This window comes from Dryobates pubescens, chromosome Z (assembly GCF_014839835.1).
Source record: "Dryobates pubescens isolate bDryPub1 chromosome Z, bDryPub1.pri, whole genome shotgun sequence".
Taxonomy (NCBI): domain Eukaryota; kingdom Metazoa; phylum Chordata; class Aves; order Piciformes; family Picidae; genus Dryobates; species Dryobates pubescens.
The window spans coordinates 107,836,224-107,860,163 of NC_071657.1; the positions used below are offsets into that span (position 1 = coordinate 107,836,224).

The following is a 23,940-nucleotide window of genomic DNA, read 5'->3' on the forward strand; positions in this document are numbered from 1 at the left end:
CTCTGATGATATTTATCAGCAAATATTACTGGAAAAAATCAGGAAATCCAATGAAACCAGTGACAATTGGCTCCTTTGTATATATGATAGATCAAAAAATAATCATTAATAGTTTCATATAGAGTGTGGAGGTCTTATCTGAAGAGGTTGATTTTCTGAAATGTAAAAGTTTCATGTATCTACATAATAGACAGTTCCTAATGACACTGCTTGTCTTCCATGGCTTCATTCTTTCCCTTCTCAAATCTGGAATTATTAATGAAGCACCTCAAAGGAGACCTTGATTTTCAGAAAGAAAAGGAAGGAAGGAAGAGAAGGAAGGAAGAGAAGGAAGGAAGGGAGGGAGGAAGGAAGGGAGGGAGGAAGGAAGGGAGGAAGGAAGGGAGGAAGGGAAGAAGGAAGGAAGGAAGGAAGGAAGGAAGGAAGGAAGGAAGGAAGGAAGGTGTCCTGTGATTCATTGTCATTCTAATCCTAGAAAATTATGGCAAGTGAACTCAAGGCACAGCAGTGTTTGTGGTCCTGTAGCAAAAGTGTCTTGATAATATTCTTTAATATTTTGTTACCAAGTGCATTAAAGTGGCCATTTTTAAAACAGAGAAAAATGCAAGAAGAAATGATGTCTGTAAGACCACACCTCCACTATCAGTCTCTGGCATAAGAAAGGCAAGTTCTGATGCAAACCCATTTGGGATTTAAGTACATAATTGTTTTTCATCTGGAACAGGAGGGTTCTGCTCTGTACAAATGTGCATCCTGTGGATTTCCATGAAACCGTTGAAAGTAATGGTCACCACCTGACTGTATGTGCTGAGAAAAATGCAAATGTCTTTGTTTGCATAAGCATCCAGGATTGGAGAGCTCTTCCACTGGACCACTTTTTCATTTCGCTCAGCCCATGAGGTTTCAGGAATTTGCAAAATCTGAACTCCAGCCGCACTTTTCCAGCATTATCAATGGCAGTGTCCACATCTGCACTCCAGACACTCTTTACATGTGCTTATTCTCTCAAGAGGATGTTTCCTCTCTGTGCACTGCCTAATTACAGATAATTTATTAACCATATGGAAGAAAGCGATCACTTCAGTTTTCAGACAAGTTTACTTTGTTGATATGAAGCATAGAAATATTGTGACTATCAAAATGCATTTTACAAAGTCAACATTTAATTGTTCAGATCAGTGAGTTTAGGATCAAAGCATGTTCCTGGTTCCTGATGCACAAGCAGTAAAAATCATAAAGCATTTTTGAATCTAATTTATAAGCCCTAATTTATAAGCCCTACGAGGAGAGGCTGAGGGAGCTGGGGTTGCTTAGCCTGGAGAAGAGGAGACTCAGGGGTGACCTTATTGCTCTCTACAACTACCTGAAGGGAGGTTGTAGAGAGACGGATGTTGGTCTCTTCTCCCAGGCAGCCAGTACCAGGACAAGAGGACACAGTCTCAGGCTGTGCCAGGGGAGGTTCAGGCTAGGAAAAAGTTCTATACAGAAAGAGTGATTGCCCATTGGAATGGGCTGCCTGGGGAGGTGGTGGAGTCGCCATCATTGGAGGTTTTCAGGAGAAGACTTGATGGGGTGCTTGGTGCCGTGGGTTAGATGTTTGGGCGGTGTTGGATTGGTTGATGGGTTGGACGCGATGATCTTGAAGGTCTCTTCCAACCTGGTTTATTCTATGTATTCTATGTATTCTCTTTGCACTCCTGAAATAGGAATTTACCAGTTTTCACCTCCCTGTTGTCTTGAATATGGGGGTTGCTCATTCACCTATGAATGTGACTGTACCAGTTCAAATGTTGTCTTGTACCATAGCTGTAGCCATAAAACTCTTAAGAGTAAGCAAATCATAAAGACAGAAATGTAAAGATATTATTTGATTGTAGCAAACAATATTATGGTCTTCCAACAACAACAAAAGAATCCACACACAAAAAACAAACAAACAAACCCAAAACAAACCCCAAAATGTTAAAAGTTCCTTCAATGCTAAATTTTGGAGATGTGTAAATGTATTTCATTTATGACAGTCTGGTCTGTGTCCTGTAAAAGTATTTCATACTACAGTAGTTTTCTTTAGCTTCTTGCTGAACAAGTAGGAAAATCTAAACTTTTTAACTAATTATTTTTATTTTGCTTTCTCAATTGAATTATTTCTGCAAAGAATTCTCTTCCTGTACATGTACTTCAAGCAAAATTCAGAGGATAAACTGTATGCATTTTGCTGAAGAGAATGTCTGAAAAGGTGCTGTAACTCTTGGGTAGAAGTTTTAATATACAGGCAGAAGAGATTATTGACTATCTTCACATGGTCCATCTACTGACTTTTAAGATTAATTCTTCTGGAATTTTTTAGGGCCTGAGAGCCCTTGGCTGCTAGGGGAAAACAAAGGAACTTTCAGAGTGCAGAAACATCCCAGTGATACTGGGATTCAGGTAAGGCTTCACCTCTCTGCTTAGGGTTTCCTGGAAGCCTCTCTATTTCTTCGCATCATCATCATTCATTTTCCATAGCACCATTCTGCATTCTCACTCTTACAAATGCTTCTCCCTTTTCGTTTCTCTCTAATGGGATGATCAGAGCTGTGATACAATCGCCATAAAAGGAACAGATAAGTGAGCAAGGAGCTTGCAGTCTGTAAGGAGAATATGACTGAGATCTGTTCAATTGCAAGTGGCATGAACACTTGGATAGGGGTCGACTTTTTGGTATTTACTTCCAGGATAAATTCAGGGTAAAGAGAAGGAGATTATTGTTTCCAAAATGTGTAATTCAGCTGTGGAATTCCCTATCCTTAACAGAGGTTGTTTGAAATGTACCTAAATCCTTTTTGAGATTTCACAAGTTCAGGATGATTGCATAGATTTGTTGCTTTGTGTTTGAGAACAATGAAAGAAATAATCTGGTTGGTAATCTTCAGTAGAAAAAATAATGCTTTGTCTTGTTAGGAAGGGTTGAGGACTTACAACCAAATGTCAGCACTTCTTTCTGTAACTGAGAGTTTTTCCTAACCATATGTAACAGAAACACCTAGGGTCATGGGTTTTAATTATATCAGTTCCCTGCCCATCCATAAACAGTTGCAGATCACAAGGCTGCAGGTACAGACAATGCCATCATACAATCCTAGCCTTCAGCGTCTACATTTTTTCCATTATAAAGCTCCAACAACCATCATTTTATAGCCATATATTGTAAGGATGAGTCAGGGATACATCTGGATTGAATTTAGTTACCCAACACATTTAGCAGGCCATTAGGATTTGCTGCTTTAGGAGTAATTCTGACTCGCCTTTCATGAATTTCTATCTAAAGTTCTATGTTTGAACCCAAAACAACAACGAAGTGCACCTTCTGTACCTTGTGGAACCTCATGTAACACCAGTGCATTTGAAGGGGAATATTTCCTTCTGCTGGTGCTGTGATTATGGCTCAGAAGCTGTTTCAGTTGTCTCATGATTTCCTTGTCTGCCTATGAATTTGAACTTTTTGAGGAGAAAGCCTCAGCAGGGAGTACCTACAGGAGTTACAGAAGCCATATTGGCATGGATCTAGGTAGGAGAAAAAAGAAGAGGTGTGAAGTAACTCGAAGTGGCAAGTCCTTTTTTGTAAGGTCAATCTAACCATAAGTTTATGGCTCTGGGCAAGCTGATCTAGTGGAGGATGTCCCTGCTCACTGCAGGGGGTTGGACTAGATGACCTTTGGATGTCTCTTCCAACCCCAAAAATTCTATGATTCTATGGAAAAAAGAGAGTAGCCCCATTGTATGCTGCGTGACTTGGTTATCCTTTGATTATATACACAATACTTAAGATATGTGAAAAGGCAAATTGCTAGAAAGTTATGAAATAACTAATTTGAAATAATTCTAAATAACTAATATAACCCAAAATCATATGATTTTATGATCATATGTACCTTGACTGTACAGTCTTAATTCTGTTACTTGTTCCCAGCCCTTGTGACAGTGTGAAAACAGGTATGTGGTCACATCTTTTATGAGTAGGATCTTTGCTCATTCATAACTCAGATGATGCTCTCTTAATGAGTAGCAATTTAGTGTTCCATATTTTGCATTTTCCTTGATGCTTGTGTCCTCAGGCATTACTTACCCAGAATTAAAACTCTGCAAATCAGTTAGAAAGTTATCTCCTTTGTATGGTATTTGACTCTATGGAGTGTCCAAATGTTTTTCTAACATTATTTATTTTTCACAACCTTTTCTGTGATTTTCTTTATAGGCACAGAATCAGGGATACAGAGATGAAGACAGCAAACAAAACTCCATTGCCTTTGGTTGCGAATATAATTGTAGTGCTATCTGTGAAATAATGTAGAGTTAAAGTTAAGAGAAAATTCAGAACCTAACTGTGCAGGGTATTTTAAATTTGTGTGTAGGCAAATGATGCCAGTAAAAACAAGATAAACCTATCTCACAGGCAGTGAGATCCTGGTGTCAGCTTGTACTACATACCCCAGCTGAGAATGTAGTGATGAAGTCATCACAGCTGAGGCTGAATTCTGGAGGGAGTGTAGTTTCTCTTATACATTTCTAAAACCCATCCAGTTTCTGGGTTTAGAGTATTTCAGGTGACAAGCAGCCTGTAGTGTAATGTTTCCTTTCTGCCAGTCACCAGGGGCTTCACCTGACTGCCATGACTTTTCAAATATCATGGAGAGTGGCTTGGCAACTACATCAGCTAATTCCTTCAGGACTCTGGGATGTATTTCATCAGGTCCCATGGGCTTTTATATCTTCAGGTTCCTCAGATGGTCACGCACCCTGACTTCACTTACAGTGGGAGGGACTTTATCTCCCTGGTCTCCAACTTGTGGGCCATCAACATGAGAGCCATGAGGAGAGGGATTGCCAGTGAAAACTGAGGCAAAATAGTTGTTGAGAATCTCAGCCTCCTCCTTGTCCATTGATACAAGTTCCCCACTGTTGCTCACTGGGGAGGTTTCGCTTTCTTTAACCCTCCTTTTCTGGTTAACCTATTTGTAGAAGCCTTTCTTGTTTTTCTTTACATCCCTTGCCAAGTTCAATTCCAGCTGCACCATGGCCTTCCTGACCTTGTCCCTGCATGACTGGGCAATGTCCCTATACTCTTCCCAGGATGCCTATCCCTTCTTCCATTTCCTGTGTAGTCCCAACTTGCCCTCTGGTTTTACCAGCAGGTCAGCCATGGTGGCAGCCCTGAGATGCTTAACCATTCCTCTGCAAGATGTTTCACTTGACCTTGAGAAACTTTGATGGCGATGGAGCACTGGAACAGTCTGCCCGGATAGGTTGTGAAGTCTCCTTCTCTGGAAACTTTCAGAGTTTGGATTCCTGTGCAACCTGACCCAGGAGTACCTGTATTAGCAAGGGAGTTGGACTAGCTGATCTCCAGAGGTCCCTTCCAGCCACTACCATTCTGTGTTTCTATGATTCTACGGTCTGTGTCTTGTCACAACTGTACAATGTACTCAGGTAATTTGGAATTCGGAGCTCAAGTTCAGCTGGGATCCCATGAGTTTTGAGAATTGGCTCCTGAGAGTGTTGCAGTTACAACAAACTGCATCAGGTAAAGGTTGTCTCTCCAGGGGTTGATGTCTAGTAAAGGGTGAAGAAAAAAGGGATTTTAGTGATGCTTCTTACAAATACTCTCTCAGCTTCTGGTAGTTTGGGTGCTTCCAAAGGGTGATGTGTTTGTTTTAATAACTCCTGGTATATTCATGTTTTATTTTCCCCAGCACTCTTTCTGCACCCAGGTAAAACAAAAACTGGGACATGAGAAATTTTGCCTGTGGCTTTACATGGCAGGGCTCTGGCTACTTTGAGAACAGCAGTAGTACCTAAGAAAGAGCTGATGCACTCAGGGATGTAAATCCATGCTGAATTATTTTGAGGATTGCGAGCATAAAACCCATGGGGCTGCTTCTGGCAGGCCGAGGTAGTTGCTCTGCTCTTTACAACAGCCTTTGGTTTGTATCTTACAGATACCTATTATACACCATTAATTATTATATAGATAGGTTTCAATTTACTCTGTCCTTTGCTTTTAGACACATAGTAAGCTGTTTTTGCACAATAGCAATGGCACTAGAAGTTGTGCATAGAGGTCTGCCCAAAGTCATTGAAGTTAGGCAGTGTTGTTATCAGTCTTCTCTGTAATGTTTTCCCTACACCTTGGATACTAATACAGGAAATCAAATTGAACCAAATCCCAATAGAATGGGGTGGATGGGAAATTGGGAGTGTTTCTGATTTTCAGAACTTTTGGGGCAGTACCTGGGAAGGGAGATGGGGACAAAGCATTAATGAATGTTAGGATGGCTCCTGCTTAGGGAGTGAACTGATCTTATGTTGTAGTTCCTGCAAATGGGAACAAGAAGTAGACTCGGTGACTCAATCTCCTTCCAATGCTTTGTTCCTAGATGGTATCTTTCCTTTAAATGGTTATGAAGCCAAGCTATTAACTGCTAATACCACGCTATTTTCAGAAAAGAACATGAAGGCTCTTCCAAAGAAACCCTACACATAAGTTTACAAGTCTTTGTTTAACTTGAATCCATAAAACTAGATGGGTACACCTGTAGATGTTAAAGCTAATGGCTCTTTCAAATCCTTTGGCAATCTCTAGTGTAAATGGAGGGAATCCAGCTGCTAAGTAAGGAAATATTTTCCATTCAGAGACTGTTTAAGAATCATCAGGAGATTAAAGTAAGAATGAACCTGTTCTAAAGGATCTGTGTTAAGTCTGACAGTCATATTCTGCAACATCAGCTATATTCTATCAGAAAATAATTGAAAACAGAAAATCAGCAAGAGACCATGGGAAAAATCAGTACAGAAATACATGTGCCTTAAGAGTGTTTTGGTGTGTCTTCTGTAGATTACTCTAAAGTCACTTTAGTCATATCTACTTGTGCAAACTAGCTGTCTGAACAAACTGCACTGGCTCCAGTGGACATGCAGAAAGCCTCCCTGTCATATTTCTCTGTACCTACAACGTGAACAAGTCATTTTGCCAGTGCTGATACTGCACAATAGGCAGCAGTGTAGTTCTGAGCATGATTCAGTCTGAGGACAGACTGATGGAGTTGGGGCTGTTCAGTCTGGAGAAGAGAAGGCTCCGAGGTGACTTAATTGTGGCCTTCCAGTATCTTAAGGGGGCCTACAAGAAGGCTGGGGAGGGACTTCTCAGGATATCAGGTAGTGATAGGACTAGGGGGAATGGAATGAAGCTGGAGGTGGGGAGATTCAGGCTAGACGTGAGGAGGAAGTTCTTTACCATGAGAGTGGTGAAGCCCTGGAATGGGCTGTCTGGGGAGGTGGTTGCGACCCCAAGCCTGGAGGTGTTTAAGCCCAGGCTAGATGAGGCTATGGCCAGCCTGATCTAGTGTGGGGTGTCCTTGCCCATGGCAGGGAGGTTGGAACTAGATGATCCTTGTGGTCCCTTCCAACCCTGACTGATACTATAATACTATGATTCAGAAGTAATTCTTCACAGGAAAAAAATGAAGTTGCTGTGGGAAACATCCTACACATCGAGAACTGAAATCTCTTGTTAAGTGAATCAGCTATTTAAATAGCAGAGTTCTGAAGACATGGTTCCATGAACAGAGAATTCTGTAATTCACAGGCTCAGAGCATCACAGTCCTCTAAATTCAGTCCTCTAAAGGGAACAGGGCTGAGTTTGTGATTAATGTAGTTTCTCTGGAATGCATCTGATGCTGATTACTGCCTTCAGAGTCAGAAATGGGTTTTTATTTCAATAGGAATATTAATCTATTAATGCATTACAGATCTTAACATTGAGCATATAGCTCAATTTGGAATAAGCAAAGGGCAGAATTACCTCTGTGTCCCAGGAGGACTGTGTCACAAACTGGTGTGATCATTTTCTGTTCTGCAACACAAGGTCCCAGCTTAATCTTGCCTATGTGTCCCTGTTAGACTCTCATGAGATTGGCTGTTTTATGCAAGTGACAGTCTCATGACTCTTTCCACCATCCCACTCCTGATTTTAATCAAGCATCTTTAAAAGGTATTTAGTATGCCCTCTTGATTTTTGGTTCTGACTGAACAATGTAATTAAAATACGTGCATAATGTATTCTTGACTCTTCTTGCTGAGATCAGTGGAGCAATTAAGTCGCTTGAGTGGCTGCTTGTGTGTCTTGCAGACTTCATGTCTCACATTTCTCTGAAATGCAACTTCCAGCATTAATGGCAATGAATTTCAGTTTAGAAAAATAGAGTTGTGAGGTGAAACTTAAGCAGCTCTGCTTCAGAGCTACAACTTAAGAAGGTCTTGTTGTGAGACACTAATTTGTAACAAAGAACTGAGATGCAAAACTGATAAAACTAAACTGTAAGTGCAGCCTAATTGTTAAGTAAGAGCAATGCAACAGCAGGTAAGGCTAAAGGCTCATATCTGCTGCATGCAAAATGATGAGGCTGGGAAAATGAAACCATTCTGATTAAGTGAAAAAAGAATCCTAAGAATACTTTAGACTGTGCTGGACTCACAGTAATACCTAATATGGTCCTGATGGTTAAGCGACAGCTCCTGCAGAGCCTCTTGCAGGGGTTCAGAATTCTGCTATGCTAAACCTCTCTTTCACAAAATATTGTACAATACAGTTTTCCCACAAATCAGACACTGAAATCATGCTCTATGTTTTCTTATCTTCAGCTGTTGAATAATCTTCCAACTTCTGCATCTCTCATTGCTTCATTTACAGATGACTGATAGCTGTATTCAGTATTTGGCTGCAGCCTGCCATTATCTTCACTTCTTGGACGTTTCAGGTTGCATTCATCTTACTGACAAAGCACTGAAATGTCTTTGGAAAGGTTGTAAGAGACTCTGAGCCCTCAAGATGCTGCATTGCAGAAATATTACCAAGAGGATATTTCATTATGTTAATTCATTGTTTTTCTCTAAATTGTCACCATGGTGCCTGTTATCTGGCTTGAGCCATCTTGCTCCTTTATCTAGTGTCATCTGCTCTCAATAAGTTTGCAGATGACACCAAACTGGGCAGGAGAGTTGATCTGCTCAAAGGTAGGAAGGCTCTGCAGAGGGATCTGGCCATGCTGGATCCATGGGCCAAGGTCAGTTGCAGGAGATTTAACAAGGCCAAGTGCCGGGTCCTGCACTTGGGACACAACAACCCCATGCAATGTTACAGGTTTGGGGCAGAGAAGGACCTGGGGGTGCTGGTTAACAGCTGGGTAAACATGAGCCAGCAGTGTGCCCAGCATCCTGGCCTGGATCAGCAATATGGCCAGCAGGAGCAAGGAAGTCATCATCCCCCTGTACTTGGCACTGGTGAGGCCACACCTTGAATAGTGGGTTCAGTTTCGGGCTCCTCACTACAAGAAGGGTATTGAGGAGCTGGAGCATGTCCAGAGAAGGGCAGTGAAGCTGGTGGAGGGTCTAAAGAACAGGTCTGGTGAAGAGCAGCTGAGGGTCCTGGGGTTGTTTAGACTGGAGAAGAGGAGACTGAGTTGCTCTCTGTAACCACTTGAAAGGAGGTTCCAGTGAGGTGGGGTTTGGTCTCTTCTCCCTAGTATCAGATGATAGAATGAGAAGAAATGGCCTGAAATCGTGCCAGAGGAGGTTTAGGTTGGAGATTAGGGAAAATTTCTTTGCTGCAAGAGTGATCAGACTCTGGAACAGGCTGCCCAGGGATGTGGTGGAGTCATCATCCTCAGAGGTACTTGGGGACATGGTTTAATGGCCATGGTGGTGTTAGGTGGATGGTTGGACTCAATGATCTTAGGGGGCTTTTCAACCCAAACAACTCTATGATTCTATGTTCACATTGCTGCATTAGGAGCCCTGTGGCCTGATGGGGCTCTCTACATATTCCAATGACATGCAGAAGTGAAGAGGAATAGGGACCCCATCTCTCTTTATGCAAGGAAGTTCCTGCAGGCACAGGATCTCACCTGAAGGGGACATGGGAACATGTGGGAAAACCCCAGACTGAACCTAATGCTGCCAGCCATTGCACAAGGTACTCAGGCTCCCTCTGAAGCCTTGTGGGAACCTGTTTGCCAGTGACTGGCTGTCAGGGTATGGTAGAAGTAGATGTGGGTCTGTGCTCAAAATCCAGTATGGTTACAGCCAGCGAGTCAAGGTATCAAGTTCAGTTTCATCAAGTGGAACACGCTTGTTGTGTGACTACATCTGGAAAAAATAGGTCATGTACCACAAAGTAACCCAGCTTCCCCACTGGTGTCAGGGGACCAATTCTGATTACACATGGCAGTTAAAAGCCTGTCAGTTCTGGTTAGGTTTAGAATAACAGAATTGCAGAACATCTCAAGTTGGAAGAGACCCACAAGGATCATCTAATTCAACTCCCTGCTCCTTGCAGGACTTCCTAAAATTAAACCATACAAGTAGGAGCATAATCCAGAATGCACTGTCCTTGAACTCTGACAGGGTTGGGGCTGGACCAGTTCGCTGGGGACCCTGTGCCAGTGACCAACCACCCTCTCAGTTAGGAACCTTTTCCTAATGGACAATGCAGCTTCAGTCCATTTTCTCTTATCCTATTACTGGTCACCAGAGAATGGAGAGGAAAGAAACACCTTCCCCACCCTTGTCATCCTTCTCAGGCTCTGCTTTCATTCAGACCAAGGCAGCCATCCCTTTCAGGATCTGTTTCCATCCAGCCAAAAGCAGCGATTCCTCTCAGGCTCTGATTGCTTCTACTTCTTCCCATAGCAGTGAGATGCAGTAGAAACAGAATTTTGTGCAAATTCTAGGCAATGTTGGGTGAGCCCTCATCAAAGGCCTGACTTGACCTCTCAGAAACCATTTGCATTATTGCAGCCTTTGCAGGATGACCCAGGATTATGCCTCTGCCTCAAAGTCCCATATTGCTATGGGTTCTCCAAATGCCTTGACTAAACTCTTCTGACTCAGCCAACAATTTCCCAACCAGTTATCCTTACTGCAAAGAAATCCCTGGAGATTTACAGCTCTTTGCAAAACAAAAAGCAACCATGAGACACACATCTCCACCCAGGGTCATTTTTGCCCTTTTTGTGGTTTTTAGAACTAGGCAAATGTTGCTGCTTTTACTTTCTCGAACCCTGAGTTGCTGATTTTCTGGTATGAGCTGGTGGGCAGTTCTTTTCTTTGCCAGCCCCAGTCTCTACCTCTCAGCACCCTATGTTCAATGATTGGAAACTCCTACTCTATGCCATCTGAGTCTGGGACAAAAGGTATCAGTTGGATTGATCAGGTAGAAAAATTCAGCACTGAATTCGATGGGATGGTGTTCAGAAAACACAGGAGAGTCACAGCTATGTTCAGATACATTCCACATGCTGCATGTGGCACACTTTGGAAATTTTTTTTTACATTGGAATTGAAGGCCAGTAATGCAAAGATTAACAAAAAAATTATCTTCCACCATGAAGAGCACAACAAAATACCAGTGATTCTACGGGCCGTCATCAGTGACATCTAAAGCAGAGGCAGCACTGTCACTGCTGTCTCACAATGGTTTTACACAACTGTGTCTTGCGTTCACCACCTCTCTGTGTGAAAAGCAACAGGTTGTCAGAAAACTGAACAGGGCCCCATTCTCTGTTTCCAGACTAACTATTAAAATCTTACTCAGGTCCTTTGGTTTTCACAGGATTTAGAAGAGGCTGGTTTCGGGTGTGATTTGTGTTCCTGCAGGTGTGAAACCTACATTGCAGAGACATTTCAGTCCCCATTTAAGGAGATGGGATAATGTAAAAATCAGATTAATCTGGAGAACTAAGACACTGCTGGTGGGGTTCTAAATATGTAATAGAAGAAATACAGTTTTAGTTTAAGTTGCCCTACAGAATCTCTAGTCATCTATACTTCATTCTGCTAAAGGAATTCCCCAGTATTTGTTGTGAGCCACTAACCAGTCCTAGCAGCCATCTCTCAGCAGGCTCAGCCTTGCAAACACAGAGGCAGCTGTTGTATTGTGTCACGTTCTTCTTCAAAGTCTGTTTTTTTCCTTTTCTTACTGTTTTGTTAGGTTGAAATAGGAAACATCTGGAGCCACCAAGCTCTTCACAATCCAGTCCAATGCAGCTCCACAGGGAGCAGCTCAGAGCATATGAACTGTCCACTCTTTCCAGTATCAGGGAACATTCAATGTGATGTTTGCCAACACACCAGTCTGGTGCCAGGTTTGTTCAATGTCAGAAGATCTATGGCCTGATATCCTGCTGCCTATTTCTGCAGCCAGAGGCTAATGAACTCTTAGTTAACCCTGTTCCTCAATGCCATAAAGGATCATGGATACTCTGTCTGTGGGAGTATGTGGTACTGGTACAATTAATTTCTTCTAGTAGAGAGAAAGCAAGCTAACGATCCAGTGTAACGAGGGTGCTTCTAAGTCACCTGGGACTAATCCCGCAAGAGAGAACTCACTGAGAGCTTCAAAGAAACTCTTCTCTGCCCTGTGAAACATTCTCTTTATGCTTCCAAACACAAACACCCTTTAAAGTCAGCTGCAGTGCTGAGAAAGGTTGTGGCTGTCTAGGAAGATTTCTGGTGCAAAATGAGAAAGGAAATCTGCCCTTGCCTTAAGTAGCCCTTGGCAGCCAGTCTTGTCTCATCTGTAACAGTCTGCTCCCATCAAAAGCTGTTTTCTAAGAGCATTTAAATACTACTTTCTTTCTTGTCTGTACTGTGAAACCAGTTACATTTATTTTAACCTTGTTGGCTACTCTCTTAGCAAGTGACCCAACAACAAATATTGGGTCAGTTTTTGCCTTTGAAACAGAAATGCCATTGGGTCTTAATAGCTACAATGCATTTGACAAGTGGAGAGCATTCTGATTTGTTTGGGGGGTTGTTGCTGTGTTTTCTGAAGGCTGCTGTTGGTTAGAAACTGTTTTCTTGAAAAAGCAGAATTTTTTAGTTATTACCCAAATATTCAGGTCTCAAGGGAGGGAGGATCTGGGAGTCCAACACAGAGGTAATTGGAAATGAAGGCAGTCTGTGCATTATTTGGTAAAGGACTAGGAATCATTGCTCCTAGGTTTTCTCTTGAAGAAGCAACAAGCATGTCATTGAACTGTCTCCTCACTGACAGGAAAGCACACTTGAGAAGTGACATGAAAGCACCTGGAGTGCTGTTTCAGCCTTCTGTGCACTTGAACCAGCTGCCATCAAATGATACAACTATTGCAGCTGACTGATCCCAGAATACTTCACATTTAATGTAGTCTTATCACTTTTTGTAACCTGGAGCATGCTGCTGGATGCTTTCTGCTTTTCCCATTAGCTGCCTGCCTCCACCTGGCTCTTCAGCTCTTTCTCTCATGTTTAAGGTTTTATTTTCTGTTACTTTTTGCTCTTGATTGTTTTTTGTAAAGTCTTTTTCAAAATCTCTGCTTTTTATTATGATGGATACAGTCATCAGGATTCAGCCCAAAATGCAGAACTGTACTGATGCAAAACTGTCATTTCCAGCTCCTTCCTCTTAGCAAAAGGGATTGACAGTCTGGGTAAGGATTCGGTTATATATTGCAGTGCTTCTCAAGCCATGGGCTTGGCCCAACATGCTTGCTTTGCCAAAGGGCATGGTAATTCTGTGCTGCAATGCTTTTATTCATCAGTGTGTTCATTTAAGACACCATGTAAATAAGTAAGTAGAGTCTATCAGAGTGCAGTATATCTTAAAGAAATTAATCTGTTTTGCCATGGGCTGATCATTAATGAATGGGTCTTTCTGGCAGACTACTCAGCTGTAGCTCCAAGCAAGGGACAACGTAAGTTTCTAAAAAAGCAGTAAAAGCTCTCCTTACAGAGGCTTCAGCCAGCCCCCATACATTGCACTTTCCATGAAAAACAGGAATTTGGATGTGTATGAGTTGCTTTTTATTTTATAGCTCAGAGCTTATAGTGCATATAAACTGTGCACACATTCCTCAGTGCAGGGGCCTCCCCAGCACAGAAACAGCCCCAGCCTTGTGTTGCTGTGGGTCACACAATGTGCCACTGTCAGAGCTTAACAAACAACCCTGCAGCAGCTGGAAAAGAGCCCTCCTTGCATCATAAATTTTGTCCATTTTGCACCCCTCCCCATGTCTCCTTTCCTGCTGTGGTGGTGCAAGTATGGCAGCAGTGTGTGTCTGCCTCTTTGGGCATCAGCTAGTGTCTGCACTTTGGGGACAAAGCAAACCCAGACTGTAGGAGCATTCCTAGCAGATAACAGCCAGCTTGAATGTGAGTCTTTGTTTCTGTCTAGGTGCCAGGTCCTCTGTTCTGTTACAGAGCTTAGGCAAGTGGCCAGCATGGAGCAAGGCTGCCTTGCTGTGCTGTGACACCCCAAACTCCAGCAGAGGACAGGAGATGGAGAGCTGGCTTTTCTCTAGCCCGCACAAGCAGGCTTAGTCCAGGGACTGTCTGGAGCACAGGAACCAGCCCTGGGGAGGCAGGGGGAGGAGGGTGTTCTGTGCAGCCTGGAGTAGGCCAGCAGACAAGGTGCAGAAGTGATGGAAAGAGATGTTCAAAAGAATGGAATTGGTGGGTTGAGCTTCTTCAGCTCAGGAAAGCAATGCAAGCTCTGGCTTGATAGTGCCTGTAAAGAGGGGAGAGGAGAGCATTGTGCTCTGGCTTCTTTTTGGGGAAAAGCAGTCTTGCTGAGTGAGAAACCCTTATTTCTGTCTAACTTTGCTCTGGTCCATTGGTTCTGTGTTCTAACACCGCAAAGCAGATGAGTGCCACCACACCCCTTAAAGGACTGGAGGATGTAAGATATAAAAGGAAGGCTGAGAGAATTGCTTTGCTCAGTCTCAAGCAGGGAAACTCAGGGGAGAGGTCTTACTATCTGTAACTCTTCATCAGAAGAGAAGACATGGTCAGGCTCTTCCCAGAGGTGCTCTGATAGTACAAAGAGACTATTTTTCAACCAGGAACCTGGTCAAACCCTTGAACAAGATCCCAGAGGCACTGTGCAATCTTTATCCCTGGAGATAGTCAGAACTCAGCTGGCAAAGGCATGACCCATCTGGCCTAGTTGGATCCATTTAGAGCAAGACCAGGATTAAACAATGCCCAGAGGACCCTTCCAGAGTAATTCCATGACTCTGTGGCCTAACCAGTTATCTTCTTTTTTAGTTTCTACAACATCTGTTGTAATAGTGATAGCTTCCAGTTTAAGAAGGAGCTTTTGTTCATTAAAAAACTTTTAGTGTTCTTTGCAGAAACAGCCTCTGTATGCTTTTATTTTTAACTTTTGTGTTTATTTTTTTTTTTAACCTCTTGTTGCAGACAAGCTGTCTTGAAACACACAGCCAAGCTGGAGAGACAACAACAGAATGATGCTGACCCTTCTTCCTGGCTTCGGTATGACTGTGATTATAGCATGCTCTCCTTCACCAAAACACACACAGCAAAGCTTGTGTAAACAAATCCTTCAAAAGGAAAGATGAAGAAATTGCGCAACTTCTTCTACCATCCCAGAGTTTTTCACTAGGGCATGAGGAGGACACTGTATTATTTTCCTTAGAACTAATCACACTTTAATAAGAGGTGTTTCACCACATTACTGAGGAAGCACTCTCACAGTTGTATTGTGCCTTCAAGCAAGACAGCTGCACTGGCACCACACTGCTGACTTTCAGGTGCCTTCCTCTTCCAGTAAGAGCAAGTTTTTGTAGGACCACACAGACTAAGCAATCAATGTATCTGAGTGTTGGGGGGGCTTGGTTGGCACAAAGATCCTCTCCACAACAAATACACTGCCTTTTCACAGCACCTCACATGTGACACAGCTGGTACTCATCAAGTAGTATTCTTGAGCAACAGAGAACAATGAAGAGGCACTGACCACCCCTCCCTTCATACATCTACATGTGTCCCTTCCAGCACAGTGCTGTGCTTCTCAATAGCCACTCATGCACCCAGAGTCCTAACACTCAGAAAAGCCTTTCAGGCTGAGTTCAGCTCTAAGTGAGCTGCTGTTTACATCTGCAGGTCTGAGCTGAGGGCTGGCAGAAGAATGAAATAAAAAGGAGCAGAGATGAGGAAAGTGCTAAAGGACAAGTTTCTGCAGTTACACAAACATGTCTTCCCATCAAATGGACAAAAAAGAGAGCGCACAGATGGGATTTGTCAGTTACTGATAACTCATCTTCCTTGTCAGAGCAAATGAGTTTCACCTCATTGTAGCAGAACAAGACATTGCTCAAATGCCTCTGGGGAAGCTCCCAAAGATTTGTCTTTCTTCAGCTCAGTCTTGACCTTTACACTAAAGCTTGACCTGCTATCAACATTTATTAACTTGGAAAGAATAAAATCATAGTGACTTTAGTGGTAGGACAGTTGCTTTGATATCTTTGCTTTCCTCTGAACATGGAAGAAAGAACTTGTTTGCTTATTGTGTTCTCCCTTGAAGTGCTGCTGCAGCAGGTCCCAAAAAGCACAACCTTAACTCACAGGTGCTGCCAGGCTTTGTGTTGCAGGTGAATAATGGAACCATCAAGGGGCCTTTGTGAAATACCTACTGCACAAAGCAGTATGGATTCAGAGGTGCTCCTTCCACTCTGTCTGCAGCAATGCACAGAAATTATTAGCTTCAAACATTTTTCAGCAATCTAAGATTAGTACTCATTTATTATTATACTTTTAAAAGATGCAGAATGAATAATAATTCCAAACAAGAGGAATATTTGATTGCTTTAAGAACTATTATCACTACTGATTTATATATTAGTATTTATATTAAATATACAACTAATTTGCAACACACATCAGTGTTTACCTCAGCCAAACAAACAGTGCACACAATGATAAACTGAGCACCCCCAGTCACACCAAAAATGCTGCCCTTGACTACCAAAGTCCATTAGCCAAGGCCAATTATACCTCTTGGAGTGTCCTATGGGAAGAGAGAGGTTCATTTCATGACGCACCATAATGATCTGAAGTACAGACACAAAACCCAAGCTGACTCTCTGAACTCTTGTCACTCAGCTGCCAGGAATTCCTGCATCTCAGCTTTAGAACACGAATGTCACTGCTTCTTTCATAAGGTACCACAGAGAAGTATGGAATGGCTTTTAAAAAGTCCATTTACTGTGTATTATGGTAACACAAATTCCTCCACAAGAGTCCTGTGTGCCCTCGTGCAGGGCATATCTGCTTCCCTCACCTCTTCTACCTTCCTGCCTTGAAGAGCTTGCAGTGCTGCCATACAAGGCTGACAGCAAGCCCCTGGAAATGGGAACAATCAAACAGATTACAATTCACATTTATTAGGCCACTGCTTCCATTCTTTGGCAGCTTTCTTTCAGGGGAACAAACATTGGTAAACAGCTAAACTTCTTATTTCCATCCACAAACAAGTGGTTGTGGATGACATAGAGCAAGTTCAGTCATTTCATGTAAATAGCTTTACACATACAGTACCCATGGCAGAAACTGCTTAGGGATCAGACACCTAAGACCAAAGAACTACAGTCCTGAAAGTGATTTTATCCTATCCATGATACAAGTCATCTGGATTAAGAAAATCCTCTGCACTTTGCATGAACCAGCAGAATTCCCACAGTAGTGAGACATTTAATTCAAAGGTACAAAATGGCTTGCAGAACAGTCATCTTGGAAGTGAATGTTCATGTTGCAAATAGGACACATTGAAAATGCTTTTTATTTTTAAAGGTCTGAGTTTCCAGCTCTTAAACTGCTGTGGTCAGTGGGTCAGGTCACACAAATTCTGCATATTTAAGATCTTGCTGTTCCTAAAAGGCACTAAAATTAAAACAGACCTAGTAAGCACCAGCCACTGTCAGGGGCTTCAGACACCCTCATGAATCTTTTCTCCTTTCTATTAAGCAAGTACATGAGCCAAGGGTCATAGTGTTACAGAAACAGTCCTTTACAATTTCCTGCTTGAATCTCTTGGGCCTATTTCACCTTTAAGAATTCTTCAGCTTGACAGACTGGATCCAGCTTTGGCTTTTAAGATACACTTTGCCATTTTGTGTGTCAGCCTTAATCCATTTGTCTGTTTCATTCCTTTGGTTCATGTGACCTAGAAAAGAGAGTTCTGTTCAGTTGAGTTTGACACACAGCAAACACATCATCTTCACATTGCCATTTTTTCCAGCCCCCTGGGAATATTCCTAAGACTTATTTGGGAGAATGTAAGCATTTCTAATAGAGGGGTTTGACATTTAATTCTGTCTTGTCATGATGTCTTTACCATAGCTGCAGGGGAATCTCTGCTCCAATGCCAGGAGTACCTCCGCTCCCTCCTTCTTCAATGACCTTGGCACCTATGGAGTTTTCTCGCACAAAGCATCACCCCATTCTCTGGATGAGAATACGTTATCCCAGAGGCGCTGACACTGTCACTGCTGGGCTTGGCCTTGGCCGCTGATGTGTCCATGTTGGAGCTGGCTGACTTCTGGCAGCTTCTCACAGAAGCTGTCCCTGCAGCCCCCCACTACCACGCAAACCCAACAGATACCCCTACATAGGACATTCATGTGGCTAACTCATTGGGGAAGCCTTCACCTTCACTGCAAGCACAGAGAAGAGCCTTATGCAAAACCAGATTTTCCAGATGACCAGACATGTTGCTGCTATCACTGCTCTCTGATAATGGCTTCAACCCCTTCTTGGGAAATGTCTGCCTTACATGTTTCATGCAGACTTAGGGTGCAAGGTGATGCTCTGGAAAGCTCACTGTAGAACAGACTATGGAGAAAGTTCAGCTCACCGTCACTTCACAACTAAGAAAGTGAGGGCAGATTTATACAGAAAAAGTTATGACCAAACTGGGAGCTCAACTGGGATCTTTTATAACCCAAATTAGTGCTTCATCACAAGCTCAGCTTTCACTTTGGTTTATCTTTAGAGAGTATCTTTTATAATTACTTTAGTTTTTGTCTCACTGCATGAAAGTTCTAAGTTTAGAACTAACTTGAGCCTGGAACAACTTGAGAGATGGCAGGGAAGCAACTTTGCAAACATGCTCTGCTCTGACTCGTAACACAGCTGAAATTAAATTTTGGGCAAGTCAAAACCAGTGGCAAAACTCCAAGTGACATCACTGCATTAGTTTCTACAGCCCAAGCCCATGTGCCAGAACTTTTCAATAGTTTTGGTGCTTCTAAGTGGGATTCATATAAGGTCACAGGTCAAAGCCACATCACTCGCAGGCTGAGGTACTGGTTAGAGGTATGTGACCATCAGAGAAGTCCAACACTGACAGCAGAGTTATTTCAGTGTCCCTTGTTATCAGACCACAGCATGCCTTCAAGGATCTTCATGTGAATGCTCTAGTACCATTTCTGCACCACTGACTGCCCCAGGCAGCAGCAGTCTCAGTGTAATTCCTGCTGTAAGGCAGACTCCACAATTCTGCTCCCCAGCTAATTACAGACTCACAGATGAATATGTTGTACATGAAATGGATTCAAATCTAAAGCTTCAATTTTTCAGAATGCTTTCCTGAATCAATAGTGTTGTATCAAAGAATGCAGAACAGAAAACAGAGTCTACCTTTGAATAGAAGATAGACCTTAAACATTAAATCTACCTGAATTTTAAACAAGAAACAGCCTCCAGGCATAAAAGAAAAACCAAACAACAAACCCACCGCACCCCCAAAAAAACAACCCAGCAATGAAAAGGAAAATTTCAGTTGATCTCTTAGAGTTGTGGAGCACTGAAAATACTGTGGTTTGGGGGGTTTGGTTGGTTTTGTTTGTTTGTTGCTGGGGTTTTGGTTGGTTTGTGGTTTTTTTTTTTCCTTAAGAAGAAGACAATAAAAGTCAGGCAGAGATATATTTCCAGGAAATGCATATTGGACTGCTTGGTGTTAATTCCTCCCTCTCCTGTGTCTGTTGATGTGACTTGTACTTCTGCACAAAGAATAAACACTGAAGCATAGCATCAGCCCTAGAAAGGAACAGTTTCATGCCCTGCTTACATCCTGCTACACTTTTGCTGAAAGAGCTTTGCAGAAGGACAGAAACAAATGACCAAGAGCTGTTGTAAGGCTGGGTTGTCTGGGCTCTGTTTCTCATTTTACATTTGCTAATGTGAACTTAGAAAAGTGTTTGGTTCCTTATGCTTCTTTTGGACATTTGCCTGTGAAGGGAACACAGAAAATATCAAACTGCCTGCAAGGAAGTGTCAGGTTCCACTCCCTAGGGATAAAGATCTTCAAGCCATTTGAAGGTTATTAAGCCTATTGCCAGTTGCAGGTTCAAATCAAGCTTAAGATTATTTAAACAGCTTTATATGTGAGGCCCTAATCAAGTACCAAGGTCTGGTTGGAGATATTTTGATGAGTTCAGTCTTAACTGTACTCACTGCTTGTAGCCTGAACACCAGGAACATCAGTGGCTTGAGGATGACTTTGCTAGCACAATTAAACCATGAAGGCAAACAGTCTGATGGATTGAGGATAAGGAAGGGAAAAAACCAAATTCACTTCAAACTCGACCAGTCAGGACAACTGCATGAACTCAGGAAAAGATACCTATACTGGTGTGCTGTGTGGCCACCATTTCAACTGAACACCAAGGAAAGAGGGTTTGTGCCCCTGTTTGGTGTCTAAAGGCAGAGGACGCCTTTGCAGAACTTTACACAGCTGAGTACTGACTCCACTCACTTGTCTTACTGAAAACTGGAGAAGTTAAAAAGAGCTCCATTTTCATATCATAAAACACATGAAAAGGAGCTTATTTCACAGTATGGCAGAGGTTGGAAGGGACCTCAAGAGATCGAGTCCAACCCCCCTGCTAAAGCAGGATCACTTAGGATAGTCCACACAGGAATGCATCCAGGTGGGTTTTGAAAGTCTCCAGAGAGGGAGACTCCACAACATCCCTGGGCAGGCAGCCTGTAAACACTGCTCACTGGTGTGGTTAAGACTGTGGTATCTCAAAGGCTGTGAGACAGCTTGAGTTCAGTCCAAGCTGAAACCAATACAAATCTGCAGGACAGCATCTCCTCTTATGTACTTTCTAACAGCTGGATGAACTTTCTCTCTGACTTGAAAGAATGTAATCTTTTCCAGATACAACCTGGGTCTGTCCTTGTCTTTTTAAGATACTGCTTAAGGATCAAGGCTTCACAGAGGAAGAGTATTTAGAGAGACACTGTAAAACAAAGCCCTTCCCACTCAATTCTAGTGGCAGGGAGTCAATAAAAGTTGCTTCTAGGAAAGAAGGAAAGTTTTGAAGAAGCACCTTGAGAACAGAGAAAACAGGGAGGGACAAAGCAAGTGGATAATGTTACTGCTGGGATCAGAATCCTAACTCTCAGTCCAAAAGGCCCTAGTCAGCTTCACTGTGGGAGAAGCGCTGCAAACAGCTGTTCAACTCCAGAAGAAACCTAAGCCTCAGCAGGCTGCCATGATACAAGCTCTTCCAGTGATTTCCTTTTTAAAGGCAGGTTGCTTGCCTTGCTTACTGTCCCCCTTCAGCTCTATCTAACCCTGGGACACCTTGCAGCTAAAGCAGCAGAAATTACCTCAAACACCACAGAATTTCTGGTGACCAAAGCAGTTAAAACACCTGTAAAGCTTTTTGTGTGGTGTATGAGACTCAGGCAGTCACCAAGCTCCTTTCACCCTGGCTCTGAAGCAACCCTACAGGGAAAGTCCACAGCACCTCACAAGGCCTTTTCCCCAGTACTACTGGATGAGAAGCCATTCTGGGAGCAGCGAGAAACAAGTCATTCCTGAAGGACACTGAGGTAGGACACATCTATCTGAACCCCCTGCATTCCTCCTTTTGGGCCCACAGAGATAATTCTCCTCTTGTACTTTGAACTGAAATGGCCTTATTAGAAAGATGCCCTAAATGTTTGAATTTGAAGATTATTTGAATTTTAACCATGCCCTTCCACCAGTTTGCAACCAGTTTGGCTTGACAGTCTCCTAAGCTTCTTTTCTGCTTGACACTCTAACTGCTATCCTGCCCCTTACCATATGTAGTTTGAGATATAGGTAATGATCTCTACAGGCTGATTTAAGAGTACAGCAGACCTGGACACAGTGGGAGGCACAGGCATCAGTGCCTACTGATGCTAGTAGAAACAGATGCCTTACCCTTGCAAATTAGACCAAAGAGTAAACGCTCTAGCACTTCTCTCTAGTTCTTGCCCTTTCTTAGTAAATGCCCCAGTCTTCCAAGATATTTGAAAGACACTTTTGAAAGCTCTTATTCTGCCTCTCAAGCACTCACTCCAGGCTTTCATCTTCTAGCTTTAAGTCCTGCTCTATTCCTTTGCTATCTTGCAGAGCCCTGGGTGTGACTGCTCGTGGGATTGCTGTGTACTGACTTCCCACTCAGCATGGAGATGGGAGCCATGAAGCAGGGTGAGATGCCAACACATCAGAGCCACTGTAGCAGAGCAGGGAATGCTTGCCTAAAGTAGGTGACAGACTAGGCACATATATTTACCCAAGTCACAGAACTCTACCCTGTCTTCCCACTGTAGAAGATTTCTCACAATATTCCCAGATATAAGTAAAGCTTCCTGGAAGCAGCTGGTTCCTGTCATCCACACAAGAACTGGCCAGTTTGTTATGCTTCTGAGCTCAGAGGTTAATATAGAAATAGATTTTTTTTTTCCACAATCTCAGCTGCCATACTCTTGTGGTACAGAGAGGTTTTCTACTTGCAAAACTCCCTCTTCTGTCTACATCTTATCCTTCAGTTACAGCAGAAGATCAGCTACAGCCTCTGAACTTCAAACTTCGACACTGGATAATGTTTTCATGCTATATAAACAGCATTACACAATTTTTATTTCAGAATCTACCTGTACAAGAAAATTCTCAAATACCAACTTGAAGAAGAGGAGATTGTTGAGAATGAGGGGACAGGTGCTTGGCCTGCAGAAATGATGCACTATCTCCACAGATAAGGCAAAGAGAAGGAGAAACTGGAAGCATCTCCCTCATCATAGCAAAGGAATATTGCTGGCTTAGAACAAAAAGGGGAGGCCCTCTTTTCCAAATGGCAAGAAAAACAGCAAAACAGATGTTAAAAGCAACCTTCAGGCTTGTTTTCTGCTGATCAGTGAAGAGAAGGGAGCAAGCACAGAGCTCCTATGAAGAACTGGTTACATGATATGAGAAAACACTCGAAGCTCAGTGCTGAGTATGATGACAGATGAGGATGCTTTACTTCAGGCCAGCACTGGTTCAGCAGAGTTGTGTTATACAGGAAATCCCTTCCAGGGGCTATTTTTCATCCAGCTGTATTACAATCAGTTTAGAGCTGTATTTAATAAACATTTTGTGCAGTGCCATAACCTCTTCAAACAATTGGTCATCACCAGCCTAATGTTGCTGCCTCTCCATAACTCCATCTGATCTCCATGCCTTTGGGATATATGAATTTAAGGGTTAACTACTCAGAGCTGCTTTTGACCTCAACTGCCTTGATCACTTCCACAGAGTGGTGGGTTGAAAAATTGCATCCGCTTCAGCAAGGAGTATCCTACATAAACACTCAGTGAACTTGGAACCACAGCAGCCACTCAGCTGTGACTATCTCACTCTTCACTGCTTCCAGTGACAAGATTGCCTGCCTAGTGGTCCTTGTTCACTGGGAGGAGTTTTGAGGAATGTTTTGAGGAGATTAATTCCTTGGAGCCTTGCTAGAATGTGGGAGCCTTCACAGGTTTCTAGGCTGAGAACTTGTAACCGTGGTTTTAAAAGCAATTGTATTATAAGCACTGGCAAGTTTAAATGCTGGTTACAGTTCAAGGCAAGAAGAAAAAAGCCTATACATTTCAAGGCTACTATTCTAAACAAGCAGGCTACAGATTAAAGTTGTGTGTAAACACTTCTAACATTTCCTTAATTTGAGAATATCATCTTACACAGAAGAATTCTGTGCTTTTCTTCCTCTTAGGTTTAAAAGCAAAGAAAAACTGAAAGCCTCACCCAATCTGCTATCAAATCAGGT

At 42.7% G+C, this 23,940-nt stretch overlaps 2 protein-coding genes across 2 annotated transcripts in view; one reads left to right on the plus strand and one right to left on the minus strand.

Annotated features, from left to right (window-relative positions):
• Positions 1-15,412, plus strand: part of FBXL13 (F-box and leucine rich repeat protein 13) — a 32,164-nt gene extending 16,752 nt beyond the window's left edge. The window contains 3 exon segments of the mRNA XM_054177843.1: positions 2,348-2,427; positions 8,543-8,917; positions 15,272-15,412. Coding sequence (XP_054033818.1) covers positions 2,348-2,427; positions 8,543-8,917; positions 15,272-15,407 — 591 coding nt within the window. The 3' untranslated portion in view covers positions 15,408-15,412.
• A 1,562-nt stretch (positions 15,413-16,974) lies between these two features.
• FAM185A (family with sequence similarity 185 member A) overlaps positions 16,975-23,940 on the minus strand; it is a 29,775-nt gene continuing 22,809 nt past the window's right edge. The window contains exon 8 of the mRNA XM_009902273.2: positions 16,975-18,035. Within this exon, the coding sequence (XP_009900575.2) occupies positions 17,920-18,035 (116 nt within the window). The 3' untranslated portion in view covers positions 16,975-17,919. The remainder of the gene's footprint in view (positions 18,036-23,940) is intronic.